This window comes from Amphibalanus amphitrite, unplaced genomic scaffold (genome assembly GCF_019059575.1).
Source record: "Amphibalanus amphitrite isolate SeventyFive unplaced genomic scaffold, NRLGWU_Aamphi_draft 000032F_arrow, whole genome shotgun sequence".
Taxonomy (NCBI): domain Eukaryota; kingdom Metazoa; phylum Arthropoda; class Thecostraca; order Balanomorpha; family Balanidae; genus Amphibalanus; species Amphibalanus amphitrite.
The window spans coordinates 726,973-739,647 of NW_024881528.1; the positions used below are offsets into that span (position 1 = coordinate 726,973).

General features: G+C 52.4%; 1 protein-coding gene across 1 annotated transcript; it reads right to left on the reverse strand.

Moving 5' to 3' along the window:
* Positions 1–1,208: 1,208 nt before the first annotated feature.
* Positions 1,209–9,265, reverse strand: LOC122368646. The gene is made up of 5 exons (XM_043342803.1): positions 9,083–9,265; positions 7,812–8,644; positions 5,450–5,697; positions 3,025–4,906; positions 1,209–2,148 (listed from the first exon to the last, which is right to left on the reverse strand). Exons 1-5 carry the CDS (start codon positions 9,263–9,265, stop codon positions 1,209–1,211), a joined length of 4,086 nt encoding a protein of 1,361 aa, XP_043198738.1.
* Positions 9,266–12,675: the final 3,410 nt, after the last annotated feature.

Consider the following 12,675-nt stretch of genomic DNA (forward strand, 5'->3'; position numbering starts at 1 on the left):
TGTTTGGGTGTATGAGGTTATATTTTTATTTGTATGAGCTAGGTGAAGTTTGACATTTGGTTTTAATTGAACTGTATGGTATGCTGGTGCTGATTAACCGGGGTTGTTTGAGTCTTTCGGATGTTGGGCCCTTATGCACTCAAACTTAACATACACTACAATACCCTACCCTACCCAGGATGGATGGATGGATGGATACACGCGAGAACTGTACGTTTCGATGGCTATTGTTCATGGGACCATTAGTTTGATGTATGAGGTAATATTTTTATTTGTATGAGTTAGGTGAAATTTGATACTTTTAAGTGTACCTATGGTATGCTGGTGCTGATTACGGGTTGTTTGAGTCTTTTGCATGCTGGCCCCTTATGCACTCAACCTTACCATACGCTACACTACCCCACCCTACCCAGAAGCTCTACTCAACACATACCAAACCATACTTTACTTCTTGCCTTACCCGTAAGACGCTGGTTGTATCAGTCACCACCGCGACTAAGAAGATGCTGTCGGAGAATCCAGCGCAGCGCTCGTGCGTCCTTTTGCCTTCATCGGGGCTGACACTAAGTCATGTCGTGATAAGAAGTGGAAGCAGCTGCAGTGCGCAGGTGACAGTACATGACATGTTTCTGCAACGCAATCAAATCTAGTGAATACAACAGTAAAATACTTACGTGTCGCTCTGTGTGGCTATTAGCTTTTACCCCGCAACCCGCCACGTGGAGGCTGCCACATCGGATTGCGTCTCTATTTAACGCCCGAGACCCCTCACCGAGTGCAGAGCGCACACCTCTGGTGAGGGAAGACACGGCGGCCGTGGGCAGCGGCAATAAGGCCCCCCGAGAAGTACTCGGTGTGTGCTACTCGCAGCCGATTGTATAGCTGGGGGCAAACGCCCATTGTTAGATGTGCTCTCAAATATCAAAATATATCATCAAACATCAAATATATCATCAGAGCATATCAAACATGTTTTATAACATGCCACTCAATACATTGATTTATCCTCAAAATATAAGTTGCGCTCGCGCATTGGAGGTCACCAAAGCCAGTTGCGGCATTATGTTAATGTGTAAATTTTCCACTTGGCGGCGCATTGGCTCGCCAGGATTGATCCGTCCTGCATCACGGTCGGCCGGCCGTTTTCTCCCTACTCTCCACGTTGCTCGTAGCGCTCTGGCTACCCGTCGCCTCTGCGACCCGTGGATCTATCGGCCATCACCTCGGCCCATCACCTCCGTGTACACCACATTGGGTGTTGCGCCCTGGCCACCTCTGGGCAGCGCGATCCTCAGATCCGCCGGCCGGCCGACCCGCGATGCAGCCACGTACAGCTGCCCGTGGCTGAACACTGGCTCCTCCAGAAAGACTGCGACCCGACCGAGCGTCTGCCCCTGGGCTTTGTTCACCGTCATGGCGAAACCTGGCCGCACGGGGAACTGGCGACGCTCCCAGCGGAAGGGAAACGCGTCATCCGGGGGCTGGAGTGGGAGCCGTGGAATAAGCACTTGCCTTCCGGCGTTTTTGCCGCAGGCGATAGTGGCCTCCATGAGTCGCGGGCTGATGATACGACCAGCGATAAGTCGCGTGCCATTGCACAGTCCGTCAGTGGCGGACAGATTACGAAGGAGCATGAGTGGCATGCCTGGCTTTATCATCAAGCAGTGAGGTGGGAAGCCGGGAGCGCACAGAGTGTTGAGATACTCATGTGGAATATCCAGCTGCTCGGCCTCCTCCACCAGACTGTCGGCGCTCAGCAGGCGGACGGCCTCTCCGGGGAATCGCTCGGTGACTGCGGCGTTCAGCTCGTCGACCCGAGTGTTTCGCGGCGCGAGCACAGCCCGCGACGCCATCCACTCCCGGTCACCGTGTCGCCCTGCCAGGTCATCAAACACCCAGTCAATGACAGCGTCGATATCGGCGTCCATCACCAGGTGCGGGGGCAGCTGAACAAACCCATCCTCGGGGCCCTCTGCGCGCCCCTCTCCCAGCTCGAGCAGCCAGTCACAGAACGCCCGCAGCTCTGGACCGTCCGGCCCGGCTGCCCGCCGCGCCCGCATGTTCTCCAGCAGCGGCGCCACAATGAAGTGACGCCACAGCACTGACCGCCGCAGACAGGCGTCCACCACCTGTGCGCGGGTACCGTGCCTGAAACGGACAAAAATATGCATATAAAAACGTGCCGAGACGGCCACTAATGCTCAGAAATGGCTGTTTAGCCGGCGCCCTGGTGGGGGTCTAAGCCACAGGGGAAAAACTAAAGCGTTATCATTTTTCGGGAAACGTTTTTCTGCGAAACTTTTTCATCAAGATTGTATTGTCGATTTTATCAGCGACACATTACGCTCGTTGAGACGCGTCGAATGAAGTATAATCTCACCTCAAAAGACCGACTACAAAATCTGACCTAGGGTCGAGGTCGTGACCCTACCGGTAAAGGTCACGTGTCATAACTGTCGATTTGTATCGTTTAACTGAATCCATCTAACTAACGTGTTTGCATCGCTCTAACATGTTTACCTAAAGTTATCGCAAAAAACTGCTGGATGACCCGTCTTAATCTTAATCTGGAGACCCGTTGACCTTATGTGACCGGATGTAAGAAATAACTCACACGGTGCACAATGGATTTATTTTCGGCCATAACAAATTTAGCCCAGATTTCTTTACTGGGCTCACTGTGTGGGCGAGTGTGAGTGTAAACTGGCGAGTGTGGTCAAAAAGCCCCTCCCACCAGGGCGAAGCTAAAGAAACCACAAAGCATGCGGTCTACGATCAATCCGCTGCGGCAGTGTGTTTACGACGCTGGCATCGATATAAATCAGTGAATACGTTTTGAAGGCATAGCGGTTGAATGTTCATGGCTACGACTTATTTGACATGTTAAACTGCAGAAATGCGATTGCGCCGAAGAGCATTATATCAGTCGTATTGAATTACACTAATAATAGCAAACGTGCCACAGCTATCTTTGGATACGCATTTTTTTCTCATACACACTGAACGCCTGTTGTTGTTAGTTACCTGATGACTGGGAGAATTTGGCGGAAATCCCCGCCCAGCACGAGGACTTTTCCGCCGAACGGCTCCTCGCTGCCAGTGACGTCACGCAGCGTGCGGTCGAACGCCTCCAGGTGGTGACGGTGAGCCATGGGCGCCTCGTCCCACACGATGAGCGCCGTCCGTCGGATGAGCTCCGCCAGCGGGCTCTGCGCGCTGATGGCGCACGTTGATGTCGCGTCCACCTGCAGCGGTGCCTTAAAACGCGAGTGATATGTGCGCCCGCCGTCGAGCAGAGTGGCAGCGATTCCACTGAAGGCCACGGCGAGCGCCACCAGACCCTGCGAGCGCACCGCCGCCAGCAGCGTGTTGAAGACGTACGTCTTTCCGGTGCCGCCAGCGGCGTCCACGAACACGGCCAGCGGACGTCGCCCGTCGACGGCCGTCATCACCAGGTCGAAGACGTGGCGCTGCGGCGGCAGCAGAGTGGGCAGCTGGATGGCCACCTGGTCTCTGAGCGCTGCTGCGTCGTACTCTAGCTCCTCCTGAATGAGCCGCGGCAGCTGGCGCAGCTCGGCGGCCTGCTGCAGCTCAGCCGCCCGCGCCCGCTGATCGGGCGTCACCTCCGGCAGACCGAAGTCTCGGAGCTCTTTGCCGGCCTGCTGTAGCTGCCGCTCAAGGTCCACCAGTGTTAGTGCAGCGCGCAGCTCGTCCGGCAGGTCGCGATGACGACGGCCGAAGTCATCAGACATGGCGTCCAGGTGACGCCGGAACAGCTCTGACGGATCGGCTGGTGCGCAGAAGAGCAGCAGCGTCACGAAGAGGCGCCGGATTTGAGCCGGCATCTGTGCGTGCGCCGCGTCCTCCATCGTCACCTCCCACTCGCGGTCGTCCTGCAGAAGGCCGCGCAGGCAGCACGCCTCACGATGGGTGGCACAGACCACGCCGTCCACGGTGCGCAGCTCCTCAAAGGACGCCGCCCCCGCGACGTGGTGCAGCAGCACGCGCAGGTAGAACACGTCACCGTGACGCGGTGAGAGGCTCACCACGCGGCCGATGGCCTCTGCCGCCTGCTGTTGGCGCCGTTTGCGCCACACCTTCTGGCCGGCCTGCCAGGTGTACCGGGACGGGAAGTCCGGGTAGAGCAGTCGGCGGCAGTCCGGGTCGGCGGCGGCCGACTCCCGGTTATACTCCAGCCAGGCGGTGAGGTGGGTGCGTCGGGCGGCCTGGGCCGCCTGCCGCTCCTGTCCCGGTTCGAAGTACACCAGCTGGTGGTCCTCGAGGTGCACCTGTAGGGCGACCACGTTCGGCTGCCGCTGGCTCATCGGCACGTCAAACAGACGCCAGCAGGCCTCACTGGCGCCGATCGAGCGCATGTCCTGGTACTCGGCGATTTCGTCATCGCCGCCGATCAGGTTGTCAGCGCGCACCATCTGGCGGTCCGGGCCCTTGTAGATGTACCTGAAAAGATACTTCACACTCTGCACCGAACAGCACACCTCCACGTTCACGTGCGCCTCATATTTTAGGGACAGGTATGGAGAGAAGGGTACCACCCACTGGTTGGTGATGAGCCGTCCGTCACGCACAAACTCCTGGCCGCCCTCGGCTGCTGGTCGCCGCCTGTAGACAGGGTACGGATGGTCATCCCGCCACTCTGTCTCGTTGGCGAACGGCTTGGGGAAGCCCTTGGAGCAGCGGCCGCCGTCCATGCAGGCGGCTGTCGGGTTGGCGGCGCCGCACTGGCGATGTACCATGGTACTCACCACGATCTCGTGCAGGCGGCGTGCCTGGTCTGACCTGGCCGGGTCGGGCAGTTCCGCCGTGATCACCGCGTCTACATCGTCGGCAGTCCGCGGGCGGTCCTCCTGCCGGACGATGACCAGGATATGGCCGTGCGGCAGACCTGCAGGAAAAATAAATAATGTTTCAAACGTCGATTGAGATAGAATATTACATGAAAAAATGGACTTCAGGTCAGGATGATGACCGAACGTTTCATAACCTATCGAATACAACACGTTGCATGAGATAAAATATATGACCTTAAAAGTTGACCTCAGGTCAAGGTCATGACCTAACGGAAAAATACATTGTTGCTTATAAATCGATCAGAGATGGTGAATTTCACACAATCCAGGTGCTTTCATTGCTCTGCCATGCATCAAGCAAAAGGTTACGTCGAAAAAAAAACACAGTTGGTGACCTTCTTATGACCCAGCATGACCTTTCGAGTCACTGCTAGCTATTAGCTGCACTTGCCCATTGCAGATAGGTAAAGATATCGCGATTCTTAAAATATCTTGCGGTTTAACTTGTAAGCTCGACCTGACCGTAAGTGAACTGAGCGCTAAGGTTATGCACACGATGTAAAATTGATGCATGATGAGCTCGGTTTTCTCACTCCCCACCCCCCACACGCACACAAATACAAACATTTAGTGCTTTCCTCGTTTTTGGAACTCGACCACCATCAGCATGGAGACACAGCGTCCGAAGATGCCGCTGGTGGTGAGCTCCTTCAGCAGGGCCTTCAGCTTCAGGTGGAACACCCTGGCCACCAGATCGGGGCGGGACTGTGCATCCTGGCCGGGCAGGAGCGCCGCCTGGATCTCCGGCCAGTTTGGGTTGCAGGTGAACGTGACGAAGTATGTCGGCCGCCCGTACACTCGCACGATGGCCATGGCGTCTTGGTACCTGAAACGTTGAGATAACGGTAAAACACTCAATGAGGATAAAAATCATATCCAAAGGCTGACATCTATACCTATCACAACGCGACCAACTGGTGGGGGGTGGGGGGGGGGAGGATGGTATTGTGTTGATCTTTGGAATTGTGACCTTTCGTGACCTCACGTCCCAAATATGACGTGATCAGCATTCAAAATACATTCCTTCCGTTCTCGAGAACCCAGAATTTCCGTAGTTCATCAACACGGTAATACCTATATATCCAACCGTTCAAATTCGAAAACAAACAATTTCGCATATTCGGGCAAGGAAGGGAAAGATCAAAATAGCCAGTCCAAGTCATATACGTTTAAAAAGTGTTGAAAAACGCTAATTTGAGCGCATTATGTGACCTAACCCGCACTCCGCTGGGGCTCCTGGATTTCAACGCCCAAATGGGGGGAGGGTGAAAACACCCTTTCTAATTCGGCTCCTGGGCCACGTATCGATACCGGGTGGCGGGTAGGCGGTGTTTGAAAGAGCGTCGAAAAAAGTGACGTAATTACTTCGGTCACTTTTTTGGTCAGGTCACCAGAGGTACTACCAAATTTCGCCAATTTTCAGGTCGAAAGTCGACAATTGTCAGCAGACCGGCGCACAACTCGGAAGCCAATAAAGCAAAGTGCCCCGAAAAAGCACATCTGATAGTCCTATTAACCTGCGCCCCGCTGGGGGCGGGGCAGAATCTGCCCCCCCCCCCTCCCGTTTTTCGCCAATTTCTTCTAAACGCGTTACGCCAGCGACGTCAAACTTTCAGTACCTTATCATACATGGATTTGACACGTTCCCTGAAAATTTGAGCGAAATCCGTCGAAATTTGTTTTAGATAATGACGTTTTAGTGACGTCATGTTCGCCATTTTCGCCTCAAAAACGGCAAAATTTCAAACGCCGCTAACATCTTAATTTTCAAAGGAATCGAGACGTAACAAAAAAGGTTATACGTGATTCTACTTTGTCTATCAAATGGCAATCTCGTTTTTTTTTCAATTTTGGATTTTAGCCCATTTTTTGTCCTAAAAAAAACTGACTTTTTTGGGAAAATAATTATAATATCCAAAATTTTGAGTGTATCGTTAAACCGAAAAATATGTCAGAGAAGTGGTCTATGTGCACCTACATACCAATTTTCAGAAGAATCGGTTCAAAAATGGGGGAGTTATTCAAAATTTTATGACGTCACGACACATTTTTTTTGAAAAATGATCTTTTTGGAAGTTTTAGACCTCGTACGGAAACAAAAATAGCACCATTCGATTCGCCGTGAAAACTACATCAGATAGACACCTTTTTAGGCCTTAACAACCAACTTCAAAATTTGACCTCACTTGACCTGACCTTGACCTGACCTCGACCTGAAATTCATCCAGAGGTGGTCCATATCACTTATTGAGTGTGCCTATTGAATTCTATGAATAAAATGACCCATAAAACATGTGTCGCACATGCCCTTTTCTATATTTTGTTTTTGGTGACCTGACCTGACCTGACCTTGACCTTGACCTTTGAATGATATTGTATGCAACGAATATTGTCTTGGTAGCCTAAGAACACCTTTTGGGCAAATCAGGCAATCAGAACACCTCAGTCCATTCTTCGGCAACTATGTACGGTGCAAGGCCGATAATGTAGAAACTTGCATTTTGTACCCTTGACCTGACCTTGAACAGACCTATGACCTACTGAAGCAAAAGAAATTGTATGGCTGAATAGCCCAGCGGGGCGCGGGTAACGCTCTTTCAAGCAATTCCTCAGTTTTGACTAAACGTGAACAGTTTTGTCTGCAGGGAGCAAAACCACCAAAATAGGCGATTTTTTTTTGCGGAAACAGTTTGGGTCGCAAAATTGACCTGACCTTAGGTCACCGACATCAAATGCCTAGATATATGTTTATTTATATTTGATTGCACCTATCAATCGCTGAACTTTTTTTTTTAAAGAGAATGGGTCACCCTGCAGCGGATGGGGGGGGGGGCTGTTCAAACGCTCCCTTTTCCCCGGCAGGGCACGGGTTAATCTTCAAATTCAACAACTGATTTGTACATAATAAGCAACAATGCAATGCGCTTGTAAATAGCTTACCTGCGCTGGTAATACCGGGGCCCGCCGGTGAAGGAGGCCGGCAGGATGACACGCTGACCGACACGGTCTCCGCCGGCCAGCTCCCTTTCGGCGTCCCCCGGCAGCGCGTCCTGTAGGCGCTGGTACAGCTCGGCACGCAGGCCGGCCTGGTTCCGAGCCAGGTACAGCAGACGCTGTGTCTCTACGCGTGCGAACGCCATGCACACGTATTCCTGAAACAGGCGTCCTGCGCGGAACAGTGAGTCATCGAGATCGGGTCGTAGCTGCAGCCGATGAGCGTAGTACTGCATCAGCGACACGCCCCTCACGTCCCCGCGCCCGTTAGCCACCGCCTGCCGTAGGTCCGGCTGCCAGCCGTCTGTGCCAAACGGCAGAAGGAGCACAAAGTGCAGAGCCTCAAACGCCCGGTGCGTCTCATTTACCGTCTGGAGGAACGGACCTTCGGCATCGGCACGGCGACGCAGCACGATGTCCTGGTGGACGGGCTCCTCGTCCATCAGCACGGCCACCTCCCGGAACCCCTCGGCGCGGTTGTACCGTCGGGGGTGCTGGTCGGCCGGGCGGGCGTCGGCACTTACCACCAGTCTCTGCTGCTGAACCTCCTCCTCCGGCAGCTCGGCGGCGTGGATAAAGTCCTGCACATAGGGATTTACCTGACGCAGCAGAACCTGCAGCTGTTCGAGCAGCGTCAGCAGACGCACCCGCTCTGGCTCCCGGGTGCCGCGGGGTAGCGGCACATGTCCGAGGCGAAGGGCGGCCTCTGCCGCCGGGTCGTCACAGTCTGGGTCATTTACGTAAATCTGGGCGAACGACGGGCGCTCCCCGTCTCTGGCCTGCAGCGGACCGACGCGGTGATACAACCTACCTTGTATGATCACCGATGGTGCGTACCCACCGTCCGCCGGTCTCACCTCTCTCGTCATCATAGATGCCAGAGACAGCGCCGTGTTCAGGCGCCGGGAGTGCTGCCTGAATGTGCGTGCCTCCAGCGTGTCACCCGTCCACAGGTCACGGAGCAGCGGTGGCGGGGCCGGCAGGGGATCAAGGTTTACCTTTCCCCCCGAACAACAGATAGTGGCCCGCTCCTCTCGCCAGAGGAGGGCGCCGCAGTGCGGACATACCGTGTCGCGTGCCCCCGTGTCAAGCCTGGCCACCGGCTGGCGACCGGACAGCACAGAGTCGGCGTCACAGGCGGCTCGATTGGCCCGGTCGGCCCTGCGGCGCCCCTCCATGTGACCCCTCGCATTAGCTGCCCGTTCCGCGTCACGTACCTCGTCGGGCATGTCAGCCCGTCGCTGTCGCTCACGTTCAGCGTGCGCTGCTCTCTCGGCGTCATCGAAGTCAGCCCGCCGCTGTCGCTCACGTTCAGCGTGCGCTGCTCTGTCGTCGTCATCGAAGGCCGCCCGCCGCTGTCGCTGTCTCTCAGCAACCGCGTCCCGTTCAGCCTCATCCATGGCAGCCCACCTCTGCCGCTGCCTTTCAGCGTCCGCTTCTCTCTCGGCGTCATCCATGGCAGCCCGCCGCTGTCGGTGCCGTTCAGCGTCACGGAGCGCCTCCGCCTCCCGTCTGGCCTGGGCCATCCGTTCGCGGCGGCGACGTTGAGCGGCGGCATTGGCCGCCCGAGCAGCGCTACCCCGCTCATTACGCGGCATGGCTTTCTAATTTGGAGAGGAAAAAGTGCGGACGGCAGTTGGTAATTTTGGAGAAGTTACGACTCATCAAGCTCACAATAGGTCTTGCACCCGAATTAGGTAGGTACTCTCATTTCTCAATCAAATTCCTAATCGCGAAGTTTCAACGATCAGCATATTCACAGCAGGGCTTACTCAGACGATTAAGAATCAGGTGAGCGTAGATAATGCATATAACTACGCAAAACTTCGCTCGAACGATTGCTATTGAACAGTCAAACTGAGTCAACCCCACAGCGAAACGGCTGCTTTTGCTGAAGCTGTTTATACTATTGTTGTGTGTACCGTTGCTATGCGATAAATCAAGGACGTGGCAAAAAAGTGAATGCGAGCCCGGTTAAATATACCACCAACGCGATAAAAACGAAATATTAATTTAAAATATATTAAAACATGTAGCAAAATGCATGAGAAATTATATAAATTATAAAAAAAACATGTATGCCATCTAAGCAACTATAACGTGCCGCCATGCCTTCATTTTCATTCGATTTTATACAGAATTGGAACAGCCAACCGTCAGCGCTGCCGTGGCGTAGTTGATAGGATGCCGGCTTTCTATGTCAAAGGTACAGAGTTCGAGGCCCGGCGCGCGCGGAGTCGTTTTCTTCTTCGATGCGATCAAATGAAATTCTTCAGGAAATGTGCGTTTCGTTCGCGAAACACGGTAAAGTCTTGGAGTCACTTCCACAAAAGTTTATTGACTTTTCGATAATACTTTGGGTGGATATTGGTCAGAAAAGAATGCTCTTTCCGAATATGCAGGTTTCATAGCCATTGATCAGCGTTTTCAATACGTTTTGATGTTGTAAAGGACATCGCGCTCCGCGCGAATCAAATTTTCAAATTATTTTTTCATTATTAAGGAAATGGTACGGATCATCACTTTTCATTTGTTGTCCTCTGATTACACGTACATTTGCCTGCAAAGTGGCACCACACCGATTTAATTCCGTCAAACCGTTTTCCAGCGGCATCGATTTTCCCGTCACAATGCACGAAATCGGTCATTTTTTCGCAACTGGGGGTGCTGTCTTGCACGTGGCGCGTGCTATGCTATGAAAACATATCGATACGCTAGTTCCATCTCTCCTCTATCCAGTGGTGACAACCGCTTTTCGCTGCGCCCACCCGTTGCCGACTTATACAGCCGGAAAGCGAGCGCCGCAGGCCGGTTTTCGCCCGATCGTCGATTTGACCGTTTCCTGTGTTAACCCTATGGCGCACGCGAGCGCGTGCCGACGGCGCACCCCTGGTCCGATCACCCCCAAATTTTAATACAGAGGTCACATCAACCCACCGATTCGGCATGCCAAATTTCACGTCGATACGCGGCGCCTTTCAGGCGCAATAAGACACATAAGGCATGACAGTCGGAGAACGCACGCACGGACATGTTATAATTCATAATATAGATGGGTAGTTTTCACTCAACATAGTAGGATTATTAAGCATTAAATGCAAAATTAGAGCTTGAGATTGTCCGGCATTTAGCCCAACAGGATACCTCTTCAATCGTACTAGCTGAACCCAGCATAAGCTCAGCTTGTCTGAACTCGGACACACCATCAACATTGCCGAGTCTGAATTTGAGCTCGACGCCGGGCCATGGGCCTGAACTTTGTGGTCATGGGCGCGGGAGCTGGGGGTCAGTGGGGGCAGCCTGCCCCCACAACTCTGGGGCCGTGGGGGCGCTGCCCCACAACTTTTCATAGGACTAGGAACCGTCGGGGCAGCTTGCCCTCCCTGAATTAGCGGTTGTGGGTCACAAAGGAAAACTAAAGGGAAGAAAACATTTAACCCGCGACCTGGTGGGGGGGCTATTTTTTGCCCCCCCTCCAGACTTTTCGACATATCTCCAGAACCGCTGCGCCGATCGTCACCAAACTTTCAGTACCCTCCCGGACATCAATTTTACACATTGTGACCAAATTTTTTTCCAAAGACTATCATAGGTTGTTCGGAAATGACGTCAGAGTGACGTCATGTTCTGCCGTTTTCGCCCCAAAAAAGGGTTTCACGGGAAGAGCTGTCAGGCCTATAGCTTTGCAAATACAGAAAAATGATAAAGACATAAAAGCTGTAGAATTGACAGGGCTACAAAACTGCTATCTCCGACTTTTGAAATTTTTGGGTTTTGAACCCCAAAAATCAAAAAAACATTTTTTTTTATATAATAATCGAAAAATCCAAAAAGTTTTTCGAATTTCGCAAAAAACGGAATATATGTGATATTCCTTACCGCCTTCCATCTACATACCAAATTTGAGATTGATACCTCTTTTTTTGGCGAAGTTATAGCGAAAAAACTGTCCAAATTGATGACGTCAAATTTTCAAACTCAATTTTTAGCAATTCTAGACCCCGTAGCGCAAAACAAAGACCACCATTAGACTCCCCGTGACGAGCTGCATCGAATCAATACCCATTTTATGCAAAACTATCAACTTTAAAATTTGACATTTTTTGGTCTGACCTTGACCTGACCTTGACCTGAACTTCACCAGAAAGTGACCTAAGCCGTACCTGATAGTCTTATAACCAGCACCATTGAGTTGGAAATGAAAAATTGGCCATAAAACATGCATCACACAACCTTAGTAAAGTTGGGCTCATGTGACCTGACCTGTGACCCTTGGTGACCTGACCTGTGACCTGACCTGGTATTGTCAGTGACCTCTAATAGCAACACATCTACTAGGCAACTGACGCCCTATCGCTGATTCTCGACAAAATGCGTTTTCCTCGGTGTTATAGCGCATTCCCTAGAAGACCCGTGAACGGTGAAACATTTCATCTTTGACCTGACCTGTGACGTCATCGGTGACCCCGAGGTCAATGAAATTTGGTTTCCTTCGACAAATTTGACAGGCCTTTCGAACGCCGTTTGAATTTTCCGGATCCGTCCAGTAGTTTCGGAGATACGAGGGGGGGCAAAAAATAGCCCCCCCCCACCAGGTCGCGTTATAAACAGACCCCACCAGGGCGCGGGTTAAGAAAAAATCCCCCTCTTTACCTGGCTTGACAGCTCATGTGGAAGATTTAAGCCTTTATTCTACGTTACCAAAAAGGTAGTTCCTTGACTCAGCTGAGACAAAATATCTCACTTTTTGCAAATGTTTTCGTTTTGTTTTTTTTTTCAATGAAAAGGCGAAGGGTGAAAAATAAGTGGC

Coding starts and splice junctions, on each gene's coding strand:
- LOC122368646 (XM_043342803.1), bottom strand. CDS start 9,265: ATGGATGAGGCTGAACGGGACGCGGTTGCTGAGAGACAGCGACAGCGG. Junction 8,645..9,082: donor GGGCTGACATGCCCGACGAG/GTACGTGACGCG, acceptor GGTCCGCTGCAG/GCCAGAGACGGGGAGCGCCC. Junction 4,907..5,449: donor GGTCGAGTTCCAAAAACGAG/GAAAGCACTAAA, acceptor TTTTTCCTGCAG/GTCTGCCGCACGGCCATATC.